The sequence below is a fragment of the Neopelma chrysocephalum genome, unplaced genomic scaffold (genome assembly GCF_003984885.1).
Source record: "Neopelma chrysocephalum unplaced genomic scaffold, ASM398488v2 Primary Assembly neopelma1_42, whole genome shotgun sequence".
NCBI classification, from domain to species: Eukaryota; Metazoa; Chordata; class Aves; order Passeriformes; family Pipridae; genus Neopelma; species Neopelma chrysocephalum.
The window spans coordinates 14,635,930-14,657,720 of NW_020897700.1; the positions used below are offsets into that span (position 1 = coordinate 14,635,930).

Below are 21,791 nucleotides of genomic sequence, written 5' to 3' on the forward strand. Positions count from 1 at the left end.
TATATTAAAAATCTGTTGAAGCATTGGGCTAAAGATCAGCTTTCATTTAATTTGAGAACAGGAAGTAAAGAGATACAATTATTTCCCAGATTTCTTCCTACCAAGAAAAGGGAAGTGTGCTGAGAGGAGGGAGCAGAGGCTTATCTTGGGTAGTTAAACAAAACAATTCTGATATGCTGGAGGACTATGAGTATGTTACTGCACTGTAAAATATATTGTTCTCCTGAGTTTCCAGAATCTTTGTACAGGTCTCAAAGAAAATGCAGGGTGTGGAAAAGACCTCTGATCTGCTTACATGAAAAGTGCCATGTGTCAGCTGTCTGCCAGAGAGGCTGTTGAAAATTCACCTGGATTCATGAGGAGATTGCTTACACGGAAGTTTTCTGTGCTGTATCCTACACAATTGTCTGATCTAAAAAGGCTTTTCACTTCTTGCCAAGACAATCTGATATGTAAACTCTAGTTTCCTAAATGTTATTTCAACAATTCTTGGTACCCAGATTCCCTTGCAAATTGAGGCTTTGCTATTCTAAAATAAGTGATAGGGGACCAGTATTGTTCCTGCTAAAGGATTTGCTGGACATGCTAAAAAGGTGTGTCAAATGTATCTTCTAGTTTATTTTTGTATGGAATTTCCTACTACAAGAAAGCAGGCTGGTAGGAAAAGAGATTGCAGTGAATAAAGGGACCGAAATAGGAATTAGTGTTTTCTGCACCGTATATGCAGCTTGCATTAACAATACCCTTGAGCAATGAAGGCTTAATGGCTCTTGGACCACTAGCTGAAGCCATCATGACAGAAAAAGCATAGCTTGATGGAAGCAAGGAAGTACTAGTAATACTTTCCAGTGCCGTATTTAAGGCCGAAGTTCTTCCCGGCACCCGGGAAACGAAACCAGAACTTGGAGGCAGGTCCACACCAGGAAAGGAAACCGAAAGCTGGTGAGACGGGAGGCGGTGGCACTGCCCCAGGAGCCGCCCTCGGGGCTCCGAGCTTGGAGCTGCCGCCGACGGCGCTTTAAGGGCCGGAGGGCGGCGGAGCCGGGCCGGGCGAGGAGCAGCAGCGGCGGCGGCGGCAGGTACTATCAGAGCCGGGGCTTGCTTAGAGTTTGTGGTTAGACTTGCCTTTGGAGTGGGGTTTGGGGCTGAGCCTGGGGTAGGGTTAGAGTCAGCCTTAGTTCTGAGGGGCTCGTGGTTGGCTGCAGGCATGATGCTGGAGCTGGGGTTTGCATAGGGTTGCGGTTGGTTTGGGTTTGATTTAGGGCTGGACATCATGCTGCGGAACACGTGGGACTTTGCGAGCAGCTAGGGAGCTCTCCCCAGGGTGGAGGGGCAAGAGGAGTGCTGGCAGAGAGTAAAAGACACCTGGTTGCCTCTGCCCACATGTAGCCCCAGGCACTTCAGATGTCAGCGTGTGCACTGCAGAAAAGCATCGAGGTACCAAAATATTTAAGCCTTGTTAGTTTTCTTTCTGAAAGGAATATAGCAGTTCATACATGAGTATGTACAGATGCAGTTTTTCTTTCTTTGAGAATGGCTGACTTTACATTTGCAGAAATGGAAAGTCACTCTTGGTTAGGAGATTGTTGAATGTGGCCAATTTCTCTGTTAGTGATAATTTCAGCATGCAGAAGTACATGATTCAACCTAGAATTGTGTACTGAAGCCTTTGGTATAACTTTTCCAGTTTAGATAAGAAAATGGAGAAAAGTCTCAGGCTTATTGCTGCTTTGACAAACAGTACTTATGCAGGTACACAGAAAATGATTTTGTGTAAATGTATGTATACAAATAACTTACATTTTGTGAAAATAGGTATTAGAATTCAAGTTACCTTATTACTGTAATATAGCGCATTATGTGCACAGTATTTTACAAGTGGATAATAAAAATGTATTTCTGTTTCCTTTTTCTGCAGCTTCTTTCGCTAGGAACTTATACTAAAGGAAGGGGAAAACACAAAAGAAAACTGGGGCATAGTTTTCTGTTTGTGAGATCTGAAAAATGTAGATTTCACTTTCTTTTATTATTTTTTAAAAAAGGTTTTAAGAAAAATTGTACGACTAAAAATGACATTAAAGATCATATAGTCCTTTTATGGTCTTAGGGAAATGCAGGGTAGCTGTATCTAAAGGCGTATGAATATAGGTTGGACTCTGATCTCAGAGGCCTTTTTCAACCTAATTGATTCTGTGTGAATATTGCAATGGCAAATACTGCAACAATAAGTACTGCATGAGTCTGTCACCTAAGTGGAAGTTAGGGAAAACTGAAGTTCAAAAGAGCTGAGCTGATGTGGTAGGGACTGTGCAGTTATCCCAAGGTACTTGTTTGCTTTTTAGCTCAAAGGAACTGAACATTGTGACCTAGTGAAGTATGGAGTTACCCTAACCATTACAGTTCTGTGCTTACTCGATTTGAGAATTCTACCCCTGGAAAACAAAAAAGAAGAAAAAAGGTAAAACTGATTTAAGAAGTAGGATTGATACCAAACCATGATTACTTCCATCATGCAGTGAAGATGTTGTGGCATGTGTATTTGTGACTGGACTAGCATGAGCAGTGTGGGTACAAATCACTTGAATCAGGAAAGATGAATCGTTCCTTGGAATGTGACATGTAGATATAGCTAATATAATAAATTATATCTAACCTTCCCAAGGATCCCTTCATGCAAAGTGCAAAACAAATATGTAATGCTCCTCTTTAGTATATATTAAGAAAAACAAACTGATGTTTTCCGTGCATTTCATTATTTATTATTTTTACAATGAAAATATGTCTCTCAGGGATGTTCAAAAAAAGGCTTCCTGTTTTTTCTTAAAATTTGTTCCAGTGTGATTACAAAGGAGGTAATTTAATGGTTGAAGCCAAAGAGCATACTATAATTCCTGAAAAATATCTCTTCATTACTTGGAGTTTTCTTTTTCTGGATGCCAGAATCAAGATCTGTGATGGATTCTGCAGAAGATCATTCCAAGACAGTTGTTAATGAAGATACAAATGAGAGTAACGATGATAGGGACAGTGTGTGTAGTGACAGTGAGAAAATGGGCTTCATTGCAACAAAGGAAGATGAAGACAGAGGGAGTACAATTGACATTGATGAAGAGGATAAGATCAGTGACAAAGTGGAAGCAGCTGTTTTGCGGAGGCTTAAAAAAGAGGTAGATAGAGAAAAAGAAGTCAACAACATAGATTACAGTAGCATTGAAGAAGTGAAACAGGAAGCATCACAAACTGAAGATGAAGATTCCAGAGTTGTCCAGCACGAACATGATTCACAAAGCCCTGGTGAGGAGGTGCTAATAGCATATGCTCATGTCTGTTGCATTATCTTACATTTTGGCTCTTTTGTAATTAATTGATGAGTTAAGGTTATATGGTTCTATCAATAACCATGTATGTGATTATTTTAGGAATGAGAAAATGTCTTGAATTTCTGAAGAGGTTGAGGCTACACGTTTGGGTATCCCTATCAAAGGCTCAGTAAGTACAGTGGGGTTCATGGGAAAAAATGCAATAAATGGTAATAGAAATAGTTTCTTTGAACTAAATAGACATCACAGTGTAGCACCCCTTAGAGAAAGAAGCTATGTGCTTGTCACCCAGGTTTGTGGAAAACCAGGAGACCTAAGGCATGCTTAGGATTTCATACTTCCTCCAGCCACATGAAGGAAGATTCCTAGTATAATAGAAAGTCTACCCAAAAAGTAGGGATTGTCTGCGTGTTTGGGAACTGATCTACAATTTTAACTATTGCAATTTATTTTTTTTCAAATTCTTTGTCATGCTTTTTTGAGTATTTTTCCTCACATGTTTTAAGGCTACTACTTTTACAGTATCTAAAACAGTTTGCCTACAGAATTTTCCTTTTCTGTAGTTTTGCATGTCAGTTCTCATGCATGATCTTCTGCTTCTCCAGATTTGGGTTCCTTTCCCTGCTTGATACGGGAAAGGAATTACCAGTAGTGACACTCACATTGCCGGTGAAGTGTCTCCTCTGCATTCTTGAGCTCACATAAGAGATTAATATTAAATAAAGGCAGACAAATGTGTAAGAAGAAGTTCGCATACTTTTTGTTTGTAGAAGGCTACTCATTGCATCAGACAGCAAGCTGGGACTGTGAACCAAAGGCTGTTATCTCAACCAGAAAGGAAAGCTAGGTCTTCTCAGGTGTGGGACTAAGCATTTTTGACAGCCTTGAAGAAAACAAGCACGTTTGTACTATTAGAATATATTCTCCTACTATGCATTAGCACTGTAATGTATAATAAACAGTGTAGTATGTAATAGGCAAACATGAAAGCAGAGGAGCTTTAATAGAAGAGCTTACCGTTTCCTCATCTGGGCCTACAAAAGTTCTTCTGACTCCTTGGTGTGCCCTAAGTAAAACATCATGTTACTGGATTTTTATGGATTCTTAAGGAACTGAAGAATGCATTCAATTCCTAGGATATATGAAAAACTAAGGTTTATACTTACCATCTTCAGATGCAAGGGATTTGTTTAAATTTTGACCTAAGACTCATTAATGAAAATTTTATCAACTCTCATAGTTACCTGAAATAGGAACTGGATGAAGAATTTTTTAATTCTTTGGTCTCTTGAAGTAATGGATTGTGATTGGATTCTCTTGCTGTTAACATGTTTTTCTGCAGTAGACATTCCTTGGATAAGGGAGGTAGTTGTCATTGTCATGATAGTTGCTATTTTTAGTTAAAGCTCAGGCAGGAAGGCTCTCAAAATATACTTTGTTATTACCTCCTGTGGGGTATTTCTTTTAGAACAGATAACACTTCCTGCATAAGCAGGCATGGACAAAGGGTGATATATAAGTCACAAAAACCTCAGATGCTACCAAACTATCTGGAATTGTAAAGGAGACAATTTCTAATACATTCAGTAACTGAAAGGATTGCAAGCTATTTAGGAGTTAGATCCAAGAAAGTTGATTTGCTATTGATTTTATTTATACATTTAATGTTTAATGTATTAGTAAGCAAATTTCCTCTGTCTCATGTCCCCAACTTTTCTTGGAGTAATGTTAGGTACATGTTTTGTGTTTTTCTTTCAGGTATGTCAGTCTGTTAAAAGACTTTGTTGAGTCTGAATTCTTTGTAATAGATGGGGATTCCTTACTACTTATGTTTATAGATAAGAAAACACAATATCTAAACTTCTTCTACCAAATTGAATGCTTTCTGCATGATTTAGCTGAAAAAGGAGCAAAATACGTCATTACTTTCTTCAAGGTACTGAACAAATAACGTTTTTTTTCTGTTTAAACCACTGAATTCCTTTTAAACCAACTGCTCGATTCTAATCAGGATGAGGAATCCGTTCATTGTGTCAACAAATGTAACTGAATCATTTCATTGTGTTTATTTCCCGCAGGATGCAGAGCAGATGTTCTTTCAGTATCCTCGTTTTCTTTTCTTACGTTCTGCATTAATAGAACACCTGAGGCATAATACAAGCATAACTGTTCATACAGAATTTTCCAATTGTTTATCATCCAAATGGGAGATTTTCCTGAAGCAAAGCTATCCTTACTTCATCATCATATCTGACACAGGACTGAGCCCTTGCCATAGAGACTTTTTATCTATTTTAATTGCTCATTCATTGTCAAAGAAAATCAATGTTGTGATTGCTTCAGGACAGGAGTATGATCTTCTTAGAGTTTACGGATATCACGTTCAGAGTGTATATATACACAGATTATTTTTTCAAATGGTAAGCTACACTACTTTGTTGTTGGTTTGCAATAAGAGTGTTAGTTTGACTTAGAAGATTTAAATAAAATATCTCAATATGAGTATTTTAATTTACTTATTAATATTATAAAGAATTGATATGTGGCTTGTTTTCTTTAATCTACTGGTCTTGAAATCACTAACAGGTAAACTTTGCGATTGGTGGCAAATTCCTGCCCTGTTCTCTGTAGTCTCATTTCACATCCTTTTTCACTTTCTATATGATAGCCCCTAGTATAGCCTTTCCCTTATCTTCACTATCACTTGTCTTAATTGACTTATAATATGCCAGAGGAAGACTAGTGTTTAGGCCAGTGATGTGATTTTTAAAATTGTAGTCAGTTTTTTCTTGGAGGCAGAGGATTTACTTATATCTTAATGGTTTCTGTCTGTGGCTAGTAGTCCCTAATGCTTTGTATCTATTGACTTTTGCATATAACTTTGACTTCTTAGCATGAACAAGATCTGCGATGTGCCTGTGAAAACCTAGTCAGGTACAAAGAACCATTGATCCATCTATATGAACATCTCAAGCTGAACCTGAAAAGCATACAAAAAGAGGTAATTTGATCCTTTTTCTTTTTTTTTTCTCTTTTTATTGACTGTCTTCCTTCATTCCTTTACCTGAAATTATTTTCTAACCAGAAATGGGAGCTCTCTGCCTTATCCTGAAGTGACGCCTTAAGTCTGAGAAGGTCTTCTCTGTGCCACTCTTCTTCACAGCAGCTTGAAACTGTTTCTTTCTTTAAAGTTCACTATAGTGGCACAATTCAGCTGGAAGCTGATCAGTGGGATGCCACTTTAGGGATGTTTCTGTCTCGGCAAACACCTTGTCTTGAAGAAGATAGAAACCAGCCCATTTAGCATGAAACACCATTAGCCACTGTGGGGGCTGCAGCTACTACCCTCTGGAGGCACTGTGGCCATTGCCCCATCTCCATGGCAGCAGCGGTGGGCCAGAGTCAGTGCTGCTGCCAGCAGCAACCTCTTCTGTAGGGACGTGTCTCAAAATCTAAACCTCACTATTGCAGCTGCTAAGGTTCGCACACTCAGTTGACAATTCATGATCTGGGAATTTTTTTCAAGAGCTAGATTAGAGTTGTAAGGTCTGTTCTTGCATGATTAAAGCAGTGGTTCTACGATATTTTAACTTCAAAAAATTGCTATTTCTATGGTTACACAGACACCTTTAATGCCTAATATACTACTGCCATTTTCCTGAGCATGAAGTTACACTGCAGTGTTGTTAGCCTACTTCTGCTCCCTCAGAGGACAACAGTGACATGGCAAAAAGGGGAAGTTTTTACTAATGATTGTGCCCACTTTTTCTTCTGCGATTTTTTGTCCTTTATTTCCCTACTTTGATGAAACTCTGTACAGAATAAGAATAGTCTTTTTTTTTGTAATTTTTATTATGGTGATAATTTATGCTATTCATAATGTTATGACTACAGGTTTGCCAGGCTATCCGTTTGTTGAAACAACTGTGGCCTGAAGGATCTGATATTCGCCGTGTGGTCTGTGTTCTTGCTTGTGCTGTGGGATTAAAAATATACAACAGCATGCTGGGAAATGCAAATACTCCTATGGGAGCAAAGAGAATGCAATCAGCAAGAGTAAGAATTTTGTAAATATCTTCTCAGCGTGGTAACCCTAAGCAATTTGCTAAGAGGAGAGATGGCTGTCCTTCTAGATAAAAAGCTGAAGAGAGGCCCAGATCCCTCCTTTGTGATTACACTAGATGGTTTGGGTCAAATAATTGCTATGGCCACAGCTTTTCAAAGGAGCATGGTCTCTTTGTGGGTGGCACTGGCCCCCCTGTCACAGTGGCTGTTTCTGGGAAAAGTTTTACCTTAGGAACAATTACTTTCATAGAAAGTTTTACCTTAAGAAGGTAGTTGCACTCATTATTTTTCTTTTCCTAACATTCAGTGCTATACTAGCTTTCACAGAAGAATATGCTTTTCCTCAAGTTAGTGAGATGTTTCGGTATAAAGATTTCTTTCTATGTGTGGTCATTTTTGTGACCATACTACAAGCCTTGTATTTTCATCAAGTTAACACAGATGCAATATATCAGTAATATTTTATTATAGACATATTCAGTAGACTAGAGGATAGCTACAAGTAGTTAGTTAGCAGAGCTCAATTTCTGTACTGAGTTTTGCAGTGCAGTTGAGAAAAGAGCATAGGCCTATATCTAGATATTAACTTTTCCTCTTAAAATAATAACATTTCTAGCCAGACAAACTGAAAATTTTTTTCAAGTTTTGTCTTGGTTTTCATAGTCATATTCCTCTTTGGAGAAGAGTTTTGTTGGTTTTTTTTTTAACATTATAACTGATCTGCATCTGCCAGCACTACAATAATGTTCAACTAAGTGTGGCCGCGAGTAGTTAAAATGGTCGTATAGATCTAAATTATTGGCTGCTTTAACAAAGTGCATACCACTGAATTAAGTAGTGGTGAACACAATTATTCTACTGAAGGATGTGGTCAACTTTTTATCTGTCATCTCTCAACAGAGAAGAAGTAAACACCTATCTCCAGAAGAAGCAGCTGACCTGTGCAGAATGCAATGTCTCACAGTGACTTTTCTTCTTCATATGCCTCTTTCACAGAGAGCTCAGATTAGGAACATGAAATCCTGCTGGACGAAGCAAGTTTTACCACTGTTAGAAATGGTATGGGTAGCACTGTCTTAACTTCCTCTGACACAGGGTGCAATTGTCATTTCAATTTTCATTTTCCTTTATATCCTGCTTCAGTCATCTGATGAGATTAAAGAATGTAATGTACCCGCTGGAAACAAACCCTTTGTTTGTTTCTGAGGCTGAGATACTGAATGCCTTCTTTGCTTCAGTTTTCACTGTCAAGGCCTGCCCTCAGAAATACCTGACCCAGTTGACCATGGAAAAAATCTGGAGGAACAAAGACTTTTCCTTGGCTGAGGAAGTTTGGCTTAGGGACCATTTAGTCAAACTTGACATCTGCAAGTCCATGTGCCGTGATGGGATGTACCCACAAGTGCTGAGGGAACGGGCAGACATCATTGCTAGACCACTCTCAATCATCTTTGAAAGGTCATGACAGTCTGGAGAAGATGCCAGAGGACTGAAGGAAAGCAAGTGTCACCTCAGTCTTCAAAAAGGGCAAGAAGGAGTACCCAGGGAACTACAGGCCAGTCAACCTCACCTCAGTCTCTGGAAAGGTGATGGAACAACTCATCCTGGAGGTCATCTCTATGCATGTGGAAGACAAGAATAGGATCAGAACTAGTCAGCATGGATTGGATTCACCAAAGGGAAATCATGCTTAACCAACCTGATTGCCTTCTATGACGAAACAACTGTCTGGATAGATGAAGGGAGAGCAGTGGATGTTGTTTACTTGGACTTCAGCAAGGCTTTGACACTGTCTCTCGTGACATCCTCCTAGGCAAGCATGGAAAGTGTAGGCTGAATGAGTGGAAAGTGAGGTTGATTGAGAACTGGCTGAAGGGCAGTTGGTTGTGATCAGAGGTTTGTGGTAGTGGAACAGAGTCTAGTTGGAGGCTTGTCACTAGGGGTGTCTCTCAAGGTTCAATACTGGCCCCAGTATTGTTTAACTTATTCATCAGTGACTTGGATAAAGGGGCAGATGCCCAGCTGATGACACAAAGCTGGGAGGAGTCGCTGATACCCCAGAGGGCTGTGCAGCCCATTACAGGGACTTCAACAGGTTGGAAATGGGCAGAGAAGAACTGTCTGAAGTTGAACAAAGACAAAGGCAGGGTCCGGCATCTGGGGAGGAGTAACCCCAGGCACCAGTACAGGCTGGCGGCTGAGCTGCTGGGAAGCAGCTCTGCAGAGAAGGACCTGGCAGTCCTGGTGGACAGCAAGCTGTCCATGAGCAAGCAGTGTGCCCTTGTGGCTAAGAAGGCCAATGGTATCCTGGGGTGCATTAGGAAGAGCGTTGCCAGCAGGTTGCGGGAAGTGATCCTGCCCCTCAGCCCTACACAGCACTGCATTTGTACATGTACATGTACTGCTCCTCGATACAAGAGAGGCATGGAGCTCCTGGAGCAGGTACAGTGGAGGGTGATAAAGATGATTAGGGGGCTGGAGCATATCTCTTAAGAGGACAAGCTGTGCCTGTTGAGCCTTGAGAAGAGACAACTAAGAGGAGACCTTATTAAAGTCTGTAAGTATCTGAAGGGAGGGTATCAAGAGGATGGAGTCAGGCTCTTCTTGGTGTTGCCAAGCAATAGGACACGAGGCAATGGGTAGAAACTGATGTACAGGAAGTTCCACCTGAATATGAGGAAGAACTTTACTGTGTGACCAAGCACTGGAACATATTGCCCAGAGAGGTTGTGGAGTCTCCCTCACTGGAGATATTCAAGAACTGTCTGGACACAATTCCTGTGCAACATGCTCTAGGATGACCCTGCTTGAGCAAGGAGGTTGGACCAGATGACCCACTGTGTTCCTTCCAACCTGACCCATTCTGTGACTCTGTGAAACCATACCTAGTTCAGGAATCTTGTGAGCCACAAATGAGTGCGGCTAGGAGGATGTTTGGGGCAAGATCTCAATAGCTGACCTCTTCTTGGACATCTGCATTTAGTCAGTGTTACTGTTAGGGTACTGGGCTAGATGGACTTTTTTGTCTCATCCAGTATGGCAAGTTTGATGTCAGACTCTTTTTTTGTTTAAAGTTGGTTATTGCAATGAAGTAGAACTGTGAAGGTAGTTTTCTGATCACAGAGAAGTCAAGTAACAATGTGGTTTTTTTCATGTCAATAAATCTGTGGTAGTTAACCTTCCTTTGGAGATGCTTTGATACCTCCACATGTAAAGGTGCTCCATAAGAATTAATTGTTTGCTTTATTTTTAACAGCAACAGTTGTGTATGCATTTTGCTCTGGTACAGCTATGTGATACAAATGATTGGAAATTGGATTTAACTTACCTGCCTGATTTAAATGATGATTCGCTGCTCATAAATCTTGCACATTACTATGAGGTCGAATACATTAAAGGTATTTATCATTGTTGAACAGTTTACTTTCTTATATTTTTTACTTTATTAAGCTGCAAAATGGGAATAAAACTGCTTGTATGGGCAGAAATGAGCACAATTTTCTAATGACCCATAGAGCAATGGATACATTTCATGGAATAATAAGGAAACATTTTTTTCTGTAACCAAGTTCAGAAAATCACATGTGCAAGTGTCTTATACCAGTACTCATTCAGAATACTTTATCATATCATATCTTTTATGTGCCACCTGTACTAATACATAAAAGAGTGATATAACATAGGTAGCAAGAGTTCTGGGTCACTGTTATTGGGTATTCTCAATTCTGTTTGTTTTTTAGTCAGTTTTTTATTAATTTTGTCTTAGTGCAACACAGTCAGAAACTAGATTCAATCCCTACGGTCACTGTGACATTGAATAATAATTTCAGATGAGATTGATTCAGACAAGGTCACATATTGTCTTAAACATACAGTAATTTGGGAGCTGGAGCTTTATGAACACCATCAGATGTGTTAAGATTAGAAAAAGAAAATACGGAGAAAGAATTGTAGCAAATGTTCTTTCAGAGTAATTGCTTGTTGGTAATCCTCTGCCATGAGACTGTCTGTGTGATAGTAAACCAGAACACTTTATAAATCTAGTTACAAGAAGTCCTGTATGTACCTAAGTAAAGCAAGTGTAGAGGAATTTTTAAAGAAAATATAAATTAGGAATACAAAACATTTATTTTTATAATGATACCTATTATTGGTCACTAAAAAAAAATTATCAATTCAAGATTCTACCTTGCAGGAGGCAAAGGTGAGAGAAACTCTTCTTTAGCAGTAGAGCTTGCAGACTTTCACAGACAGTCTAAATCCGGGTTTTTTTTCCAAAACACATATTGTCAATACATTTACCTATTTACACTCTGGGCTATTAAAAACTGTGAATGTACAACATTCTGTTATAATTTGTTCTAGTGACTAAAGCCCTTGTATAAAAGTGAAGTTTTTGTGCCTGATGCCACATAGGTAAATAGGTTCAGTTCGAGAAACTCAATTTTAAAGCAACTTCCCTCCCCCCTCCTTTCCTTTGCAGGATTAGAGTTCCAGAAGGATTTGGGGAAAGAAATGGAGAATGACTACCAATTTTTATGGGAGGCCGTAAAGAAATTGGCAGTGAAATACAGTTTTGGAGATGCTTTCCCAATACGAAAAACATCCCAAGTATTTCTTGAACAGGAGAAGACATTATTTAGAGGTACTGGCAACTCCACACATTAGTGTTAAAAGCATGATCCTCATTGCTATCACTAAAAGTGCTAGGAGTGGTGGTCTGATTTTATTGTGATTGTAAATTAATCCATGCTTCATGGGTCTTCTCCATCCTTCCAACCCACTAGCAAAACTTGCAGCTGATGCAAAAAGAAGTCTGATGCGGCCTTATGGGTGAAATGCTGACTCAACTGTGGACAGCACAAGTATTGTTATTAACTTCATGGGGAATTGGGTTTAGTTCCATGACTGCTAGCCCAAATCTATTGTATGTATTGCAAAAAGCATTATGAGTAGTGTAATACAAGTAGTAGTACAAAACCATATTAAGTACTCATATTTAAAGCAATGATTATGCTGCAGAAAGACTGTCTCTGAGGAACATCTTTGACATGTTGACATAATGTTATGCAGGTACTGGGCATGGAATCAGCAAATTAAGTGGCATATGGAACTGTTACCTTAATGGTAGAGAGTCCAGCCATCACTGTAGCTCACACTGCAATTCTTGATGGTTTTAGAACTCTGAGTTGCCCATAAGTGTCTTAAATTACACCATCATCCTGTAGCCCATAACTGGGGAAAGGCATGATTGGCTCAGAGATAGTTTTCTTCCCTTGCATACAAGACCTCTTCTGAATATCTGAAAGGATTAGGTAAAATTTTTTGCCTGATATCTGACATTTCTTGAGAACCAGCTTTGTGACAGCCGTAACATATTTGTTTTAAACTTAAGAAATTGTATAAATCTTTAGAAAAGACAGTTCATAAAAAAGTCAGTAAAGGCTGGAATTCTACTTAAATTTGTGAGCATTCTTCAGCTGGTTTCAAAGATGTCAAGTGGGCAAAGTGGGATCTAGTGGGCAAAAAAAGTTTCTTTGTTTTCTGTGTGATATTAGGGCATCTTTTGGCAATTGTATTGCCTATTTCTGTATCTCCTTTGGCTGAAGACCGAAAATGTGGCTAGACTTCAAATGTGCCAAGGATACACAATGTTAGTTGTAGTCTTTAGTCATCCAACGTAAGTGTGGTTTGAAAGTCCATATTTAAGAGACTGTGATCTTTATGGAACCAGTGCAGAAACACAAATGCGTGTGAGATGGGATTGGTTGCAGCATTCAGAAAGCTAGCACAGGTGTCTAAAATGGGTCAGGAGAACAACTACTTGAAAGCAATGTTGATGTCTTCATCACTCTTCTTTCCATGGTTGAGAAGAACAAAGAAAAGTGGAACTAGTGAAATGCTGATTACTTTTAGTAAATTTTAATTTACAGAATTTAATTTATAATGTAACTTGACAGAATTTTTAAGAATGATATACAATTATATATATTCTTAATTAAACAATATTTTTTTTACACTGTAAAGTCTGTGAAGAAGAAATTCCTAACATTGGACTAATCCCAGTGAAATCTGATCTTGTTCAAGATTATGTTGGAGATGTTTTGAAAGACCTACCTGTTTTAAAAAGGTACCTATATGTTTTTTTTTCTAATGAAATAACATTATATGGGCTGATTTTCTACTCCCCTGCACTTTGCATCCATATTATGCTAAATTTTTACAAATGTAGAAATGTTTTTTGTTAAGCCTAGGTAAAATGTCACATACATGTTTACATGTATTGGTATACATATTAACAGAAAATTCAGAACAAGAGTGGGTAAGAGTAAATATATCCATATTTTCTCATACTGTTATTTGTTTGCATTATAGTCTTTGTTAGTCTACGTTCTGGAACTGTTTTTCTAAATGTAAAATTTGTGTTTGAAAGGCCTTATCATAATTTGCAAAGCTCATATTGATTTCAGGAAAAGAAAAACATTAAATAAAAATACTGAAAAAAGTAAGAAGAGGTTATCTTTTACATTTGCTCTGCTATTTGTGGAAGTGGGTTTTGTGTTATGTAACGAGTATTTTATAGTCATTTTGTGAATTATGTAGTTACATTTCATTCTGTGATCAATCTGTATGAAAATAAATGAAAAAATGGTGGTTTACTTTGTTAGTATTTCTTTATGAAAAATTGAGGCTATCTTAACACACTATATTTGGGATAGAATTAAACCCTTTGTTGTTTTTGTGCACAGTAAAACTGTGTTTTGATAAAGACACAATTTTCAAATTCTAGAGAAGCTAGAAAACCCTTTTATTTTCTGCTCTGTTTAATATTTATATATTTCAGCAATGACCCTGCAATTACTTCACTTATTAAATACAAGGAATTCGATGAACGTCGTCACTGGCATTCTGATAGACCTTTGACTGAGGAATATGAGCGAGTGCCATGCAATGCTGATGGTAAGAATAACTAACACAAAGCCCATGGGTCTGTATTGGCCAGAACATTATTGTAAAGGTTATCATGGTTTTGCAGAAGGACTTCTCATTTCAGAAAAAATTTGCAGCTGTACAAATACCTGCCAAACTGGAGCTACTGCAGTAGCCAAATTACATGTAAACTGATTTGCCTGTGCCTTATGTGTATGAATTTTGTATTATCTTAAATTGGTCTGAATATAACAGAATGAGCACTTATGTGCTCAGATGTTCATCATATATTCCTGTTTTCCTGCAAAATGCTTCACAGATTTATACAAACTATGTACACATGAAGTTTAATGTTTAAATATATAGTTTGGATAATGGTTAGCAAGCACATTCATGTATGTGGAAAATCTGCCCAGATGGTTGCACAGTGCGTGCATAGCCAATCTTGTCTTTTGAGAACAGAATTAAAATACGAAGTAAAAGAAGTTGTTGTGGTTTAACCTCATCCGGCAGCTAAGCACCACACAGCCACTCACTCACTTGCCTCAGCTGCAGCAGGGTGGGGGAGAGAATCAGAAGGGTGAAAGTGACAAAACTCATGGGTAGATATAAAGACTGTTTAATAGGTAAAGCAAAGGCCACATGCACAAGCAATGCAAAACAAGGAATTAATTCTCTCTTTCTGATGGGCAGGCAGGTGTTCAATCATCCGCAGGAAAGCAGGGCTCCATCACACATAACAGTTACTTGGGAAGACAAATGTCATTACTCCAAACATCTGCCCATTCCTTCTTCTTTCCCCAAATTTTATTGCTGAGCATGACACCATATGGTATGGAATCTCCCACCGGTCAGTTTGGATCAGCTATCGCAGCTGTGTTCCCTCTCAACTTCTTGTGCACCCCCGGCCCCCTCACCAGCAGAAAACGTGTTGACTCTATGTAAGCACTGCTCAGCAATAATACACCTGATTTATCAACACTGTTTTCAGCACAAATCCAAACCACAGTCCATACCAGCTACTATGAAGAAAATTAACTCTATTTCACTAAAACCAGCAAGAAGTAATTTTAAGTTTGTATTATTCTTGATGTTACACATTATAATTTCCTATTAAGTTCTTTCTAGTTTGCAATACTATAGAAAACAAGCCTTGGACTTAGCTTGGAGCTTAGATTGGCAAATTTACATGAAATTAACTATACAATACTGTATGTAGCAGGAAATACACAAAAATGTCTCTCAAAGATATTTCCATCATCAGTAGCATCATGTGGTGAATGAAATTGTGAAAAACCTACCAGAAGTTGAGAATTCATGGATTACTGTTGGTACTTCTAAGGTTGATTATGGTTTTTATTCCATGACTTAGAAATACTGTTTCCTGAGTGAGTACTTGTATTACTTGACCTATGAAACCAAAGTTCCATCTCCTCCTGTTTTTGACTGGATGATTTTTTGCATTCTGTGCACTGTGATTTCAGTAGAAAGTTTGGAGAGCATTCCCTGTAGAACAGTAGCTAGAGCACCTTCCATAATGTTGAAGGTTTATGACCAATCCATGCGTGCCTTGCATGAATATTCTTATCTATTGAGATATGTCTTCACACTCAGAAGCAGACTCATCGTTTTGATTTTAGGACAGAGAAAGACAGATGCTTGAGTGTGGAAGTATTCATGTGCTGAGTTCAGATTCTTCCACTGCCTAGCATAAGTGTTGTTCCAGCAGATTTATTTATTTACATTCTGATGGCAGACCCTTGTTTTCTTGGGGAAGAAGTATCTTTCTGATCATTTGAATTGCCTTCAGAAGACACCTTTCTATTTCCATAGACTCAAACAGTAGTAATTTCCAGGCATCCTGTTTTTTAAGTTTTCCAATATTTTTAACGTGCATCTAAAGTAATTTCAATTTGGGTCTATTGCCTATCTCTCAGATAGAACAAAGTACTGTTGGATTTCAGTGAGTCTTAGTAGCCAGCCTTTTTCAACATGAGATTTTGTCTTTTAGGTCAATGAGGAGTTTTTTTAGGAAATTTGTCCATTACCCAGCTGTCTTTGCTTGGTAACAGATTAGTCTGGAATTCTATCAAAGCCTTTTTAATCAATTATATTTGTTTGCAGCAAAATCCAAAAGTCCAAAAGAAAGAAGAGAAATACAGAAGTTACAGACTTTTCGTCACTTTTATGGAAGCACTCTGGAAGACAGCCCTTCAAAACATATTGTATATCAAGAGCATGTGTCAGAGAATGCTAATTCTGCTGTCAAAAAGGCACAAAAGAAGCACGTGAGTATATTCAAGTTGCTCTTTCCAAATATTTTTTCTACTATTCAGGAAAAGATTTCTACTATATGAGTTCCACAGCTGAGGTTTTATATTCTGAATGTACTAGTAGTTCACAGTTGAAGAAATTCAAATTTTTTTTGTACTTCAAATCTAATTAGCTAATTGACAAATGTATTTTTGTTCCTAGTTAAGAATACTGATGAGTGATTGTATTTTAACAGGCACAACTAAAAAAAAATTAATAAATATGAACTCTGTGAAGGTTAAGGGGTTTTGGCTCATGACCAGTGTCATGAAACTGGATTTCATTAATTTAATTTTACTTTTAGAAACTGTTGAGAAATACTAGAAAAAAACCCATTCTTAAATTACTTATTTCCTTGCACTATATGGAAACATACTCTGTGAAAAATCCTGTAGATATTGCAATTAATCCTAACTATGTGAACATTGTCAGACATCATAGGGTATGTAGCATGTGCTTGCATACTTGTGAACAATACTGAGCAATGGTAATTTGAGTAACATTTCATAATAACCTGTAGTATGGATTACAGATTGTGGACTGTTGAATTGCCACTAAAACTCTGTATATAAAGTAACTTTAAGTAACTTTAAACTCTTAATTTAATTTAACTTACTGAAAAGCATCTGAATATGATCAGAATTACTATTAGCCATGTATAAAATAAAAGCTTGAAATTTAACGTTTAGACATTTCCTATTATATTTTTCTACATTTTTTTTCGTTTTATACTACTTGTGAAGCTTTATATTGGCTTAAAATGAAATCTAGGGAAGATCTTTTGAGCAACATATATTGGGATTCATTATGTCTTCAAAATGACTTAATTAAAAAAATTCCCAAAACACAATGCATCGTACAGATTAGTTGAAAACTATAAAGCACCTGCTGTGATTGAGTGATTAGCTTGTTTTATATGATGCTTGGAGAGAGTGATGGTTATTTCTAAATATCTTTATTTTACTGGATAGAAAAGTAAAGTGGAAGTAATTACAGAGGAAAACAACAGGCGACTAAAAGCTAAGGAAGAAAATAAAGAACAGAAGCAATGGCAAGCCTTATATATGACAACTGTAAAGGAAATAAAAGAAAACCAGACTGTTGGAATAAATAAATTGGAGAAGTTTCTCAAGACCCTTAAAAGTAAATCTGTGAAGTTCAGCATAGAAATGACAGCACTGTCTACCTGTTTACAAGTGTGGAAGAAACACTGCAGAGAGCAAGGTATGATAGCCAAATTCATGTTCAGTAGTCAACTTCCACTTCCTTTAACCAAGACAGTGTGGGTGACTTTGGGCATTCTCAGCTGTAATAAAGACATGTAAATACAGCCCTGTTTCAGGAACATGAAAGGTGCTTTTATGTGTTAACAGGCTCTGGTCCCCTTTTGCAATTTCAAGATGTGAAGTATCCAATGAAATTAGATTGTAGCTGTTTCCCTGTGTTGTTTGTAAACATTGCATACATAAATAATTTTATTTATAGATCTTTAATAATTATATAGCATGCACAGTAAAATGCATCTATATATATCATGGATTGTTTATTTAGCTGAGGGGATTAGCTTGCAGTTTGAATAATGACGATTTGCACAAGAAATCTGTGATGCCATGGTTAGTGGCCTTCTGTTTCGTCAGAATTAACTTGTTAAGTCTGTACCCTCAGTCAGGAGAGTCCAAACACACGCTGTTCTAAATGTGTTCAGAAGAGTTGTAAACATTGGAGTGAAATATGTTGCTAATAAGATTAACAAATTTGTGCATCAGGAAAGTAAAATGGGGGAGCTCAGTTATTGTGTAGATGTCAGAAGTATGACTTCTTCTTATAGATGAGTGTGCAGAAGCAGATAGAATTATTTGGGTCCTTGGTCTTCAGTGGCACTCAGTGTAGAGGTGAAAGGAGTCGTCTTTGTCTAGTTGTCTTTAAATAAAATTAATCTTTTAATTGTTATAAATGTAGCTAAGGTCTGTTCTGAAAATGCCTGATATCAGAATTCTCTCAATGATACGATCAGCTCTCAGATAACAGTAGGCTTTTTTTTTTAAAGGAAACAAATCTAAAGATTTAAGCAAAGCTGTTCAAGTCATGAGGAGAATTCATATCCTTCTTGAAAAATATCAAGACCTCTTGGAGGAATCGCATCTACAAAAGCTGACCAAATATCTAAAACTCCTTGGATTTGAGAATTTGGCATGCTCCCTGTCTGGCCAGGTAACTTTATAGTTAACTGGATCTGTAGCTGAATATTAACAGTGATTTCTTAAGCAATGAATAATGTGTAGGACACCAATATTGAGCTTATTTTATTTTGCATTGTGCCATAAGATTTGGAACTATCTATTCTTGATTCAGGTATTAATCTTCTTTAGGTTCATGTATACATTCCTCTGCTTGATGTGAGGGCTAGCTTTAGTAAGCTTCCCCTTTAGTAAATAGAACTTTATATAGCTGCAAAGATAGCCTTTGAAACAGACATCAAGATTAATTTGCTCTAGCTATGTCTCTCTGAGGCCTTAGATGTGTTTGAGAGGTACCTGAAGTTCAGTCCATTGCATCAGCTCAGCTCTGCATGTTCAAAATAAGTGTTAAAAGCTAAGCAATGAGCAGCTGCTCTTTAGCAGGTCCAAATGTGCTACTTTAGAACAGGAAATCTTTTGAGACTGTGGAGGTGGATGAAAACTATTCTGTTTGATGTTATGGTATTCCTGATCGCTTCTGAAGGAAAGATCTTCCAATACTGAATTGCTTGTCGTTATTAGCACTGCAGAGACCACCAGTAGCTACACTGAATTTGGCCTGAAGTAATTTCTCCAAGGACCGACCTTATGCTTTTCTGCCTGCTGGCTGATTTAAGAGCAGTTTGATACCTTTGTGTGCAGATGGTATGTTATTAGGGAGAGGGGATGCTAGAGTGGCTCTCAGGCAGAAGAGGGAGTAGGTAACTCCTCTTAGTCAATAGCAAAAGGAAGGAAGGTTACAGTGAACTGTAAAACCAGTATCAGTTACTTCAGTGTCCCATTTTTCAGGTACACTACAGTTAAGAATTTTTGGAAGCTTATTTTTGGAAACTGTTTATCATCCTTCCTTGAGGTTCAGGACAGAGGAGAGAGAGGAAGTGAATGTTTTGTAAGAAATTTTCTCCCCTTTAAGAGTGGAAATTATTTGTCTCTTTTTCTATGTGAACTCAACTGGTACATGATGATTACTTGTTCTCGGCTACATAATTATTGTAAAGGTGTTTGGTGTTCCAAATAAGCTATACTACATTTTAGGAAGTAGAATTAAGGGATCCAGGGATCTCAAAAAGTTTGCTATAAAGGCTTGAGATGATAAAAGAGATATGTTGGCAGGTTTAATTCTTGCTCAGAAGGGTTCTACATCAGTTGGTGCATTTTGGACTTACTTTTACTTTTGAAGCTCCTTGTTTATGATTATTACTTTTGCAAAGTTGGAGAAACTTTAGGAATAACTGAAATTTTCAGGAATAGCTGAAAATATTTCCTTCAAGAAATTAAAGACAGTAAAAACTCGGCTGAATAACCTGTGACCCACCTTAAATGCAAGTGTTTCTATCAGTGAGTTGGATTGACATCCAGGTATCCATGGAATCCTTACGGTTGGAAAAGACCTCCACGATCATCAAGTCCAAACCCCGATAACCTAAATTGTTATGTCATTTTCTGAGTTTCTAGTGTGTGTCATACACATAATACTTTTCTGTACAGCTTTCAGGATCAGATGTTGTAACCAGATGCATCCATGAACATTAAATTTGCTATGTCTTAGGGTATACAGGCATTCTTTAAAAATACAATGCTTTACAAAATTTGGGATCACAGTTACTTTATATTGAATTTCTTTTTGCAAGTGGAATTCATTGCACAAGGGATTGGGGCAGAGTGAAGAAGAGAGACATAAATATATGATGAGAAGGCTCTGGCAGGCAATAGTTTGAAGAGGCTGAGCTTTTGCCTGAAAGCCAGTTTTCTTAGCTCTTCTGATAACAAAAACAATACCAACACTGTGGAAGACATAGTAGTTTTAGAACCTAGTCTCCTTCCAAGAGCACTAAATGTAACCCTGACATAAGACTGTATGGTGTAGATTTCTGAGAGAAATTATTAAAAAACCACCTGCACTTTCATATGTTTTTCAGAGCTTGCACAGTTCAAGAGAGCAAAAGATGTGCCATTTTCTTAATCTCTTTTTAGCTTTCAAACCAACTTGAGTTTTCTTTTGACCTTGTAGACAGGAGAAAGCAGTAATCAGAATACAAGCAAATATGCTATTGAAGTGGGTTCAGCTCGCTTTCAGCTACAATACATGGATTATTACTTGCTCAGAGAAGAGAGAAATGATCCAGATCCCCGAGTGCAACATTTCATACCAGACACATGGCAGGTAATGAGACACAAACTTTTTGCATGAAGTTAATAGAAATGATTTTTTTTTGTCTGTCAGACCAAATAATTGAAATAGACAAGTTCCATTTTTTTCCACTAACAATTTAAGAGGAAAGAATACAATCATAACACAACCAAGTTAACTCTGACCCTCTGTAGTCTAAAATCTGTATTTAAATTCTACATGCAGAAATAAAAGATGTTTTCACAGAAAGAACACTCAGTATGAACTTAATGACAAGATATTTTGATATCTGCTCTTCTCTTAGCGAGAACTTCTTGATGCTGTAGATAATAATGAATCCGCGGTGATTGTTGCTCCCACTTCCTCAGGAAAAACATATGCATCATACTATTGCATGGAAAAAGTTCTGAAAACAAGCAACGAAGGAGTAGTTGTGTATGTTGCTCCTACAAAGGTAAGGCTGTTTCCTACTACATACTCTGTATGTATGACTATGCAATGATTCTGAAACTGTTTGGGGTAACTTGTTACACGATTTTAGTCAATATATATTTTTTATTAGAAACAATATTTACATTCTGGTTTATATTTACATGCATTAGAGCATGTTTATAAAAAACTTCAAAAGATTTGGGCTCACATAGAGTTTTTGTCTATTAATATTTGTATAGATACTTTAAGGTCAGAAACATTAATATGTAAAAAAATGCTGTGGGTAGCATGTTAGGTAAATGATGAGAGTACCAAAAGCCTACCAATATGATGAAAGTAATATTAGAAAGCAAAAATTACTAA

General features: G+C 37.5%; 1 protein-coding gene across 3 annotated transcripts in view; it reads left to right on the top strand.

The window, feature by feature from the left end:
* Nucleotides 1–938: 938 nt before the first annotated feature.
* The window catches only part of LOC113964454 (probable ATP-dependent RNA helicase DDX60), a 43,738-nt gene continuing 22,885 nt past the window's right edge, over nt 939–21,791 (top strand). The window contains exons 1-18 of one of the 3 annotated variants that reach the window (XM_027676761.1): nt 939–1,079; nt 2,350–2,458; nt 2,941–3,294; nt 3,420–3,489; nt 5,079–5,256; nt 5,399–5,740; nt 6,214–6,321; nt 7,215–7,376; nt 8,283–8,444; nt 10,642–10,783; nt 11,869–12,030; nt 13,413–13,515; nt 14,230–14,345; nt 16,440–16,603; nt 17,600–17,852; nt 18,676–18,839; nt 20,877–21,029; nt 21,301–21,450. In XM_027676761.1, the coding sequence (XP_027532562.1) occupies nt 2,955–3,294; nt 3,420–3,489; nt 5,079–5,256; nt 5,399–5,740; nt 6,214–6,321; nt 7,215–7,376; nt 8,283–8,444; nt 10,642–10,783; nt 11,869–12,030; nt 13,413–13,515; nt 14,230–14,345; nt 16,440–16,603; nt 17,600–17,852; nt 18,676–18,839; nt 20,877–21,029; nt 21,301–21,450 (2,769 nt within the window). In that variant the 5' untranslated portion in view covers nt 939–1,079; nt 2,350–2,458; nt 2,941–2,954. Of the gene's footprint in view, nt 1,080–2,349; nt 2,459–2,933; nt 3,295–3,419; nt 3,490–5,078; nt 5,257–5,398; nt 5,741–6,213; nt 6,322–7,214; nt 7,377–8,282; nt 8,445–10,641; nt 10,784–11,868; nt 12,031–13,412; nt 13,516–14,229; nt 14,346–16,439; nt 16,604–17,599; nt 17,853–18,675; nt 18,840–20,876; nt 21,030–21,300; nt 21,451–21,791 lie in introns of those variants that run through there. The other 2 variants (XM_027676762.1, XM_027676760.1) reach the window with 2 other exon arrangements.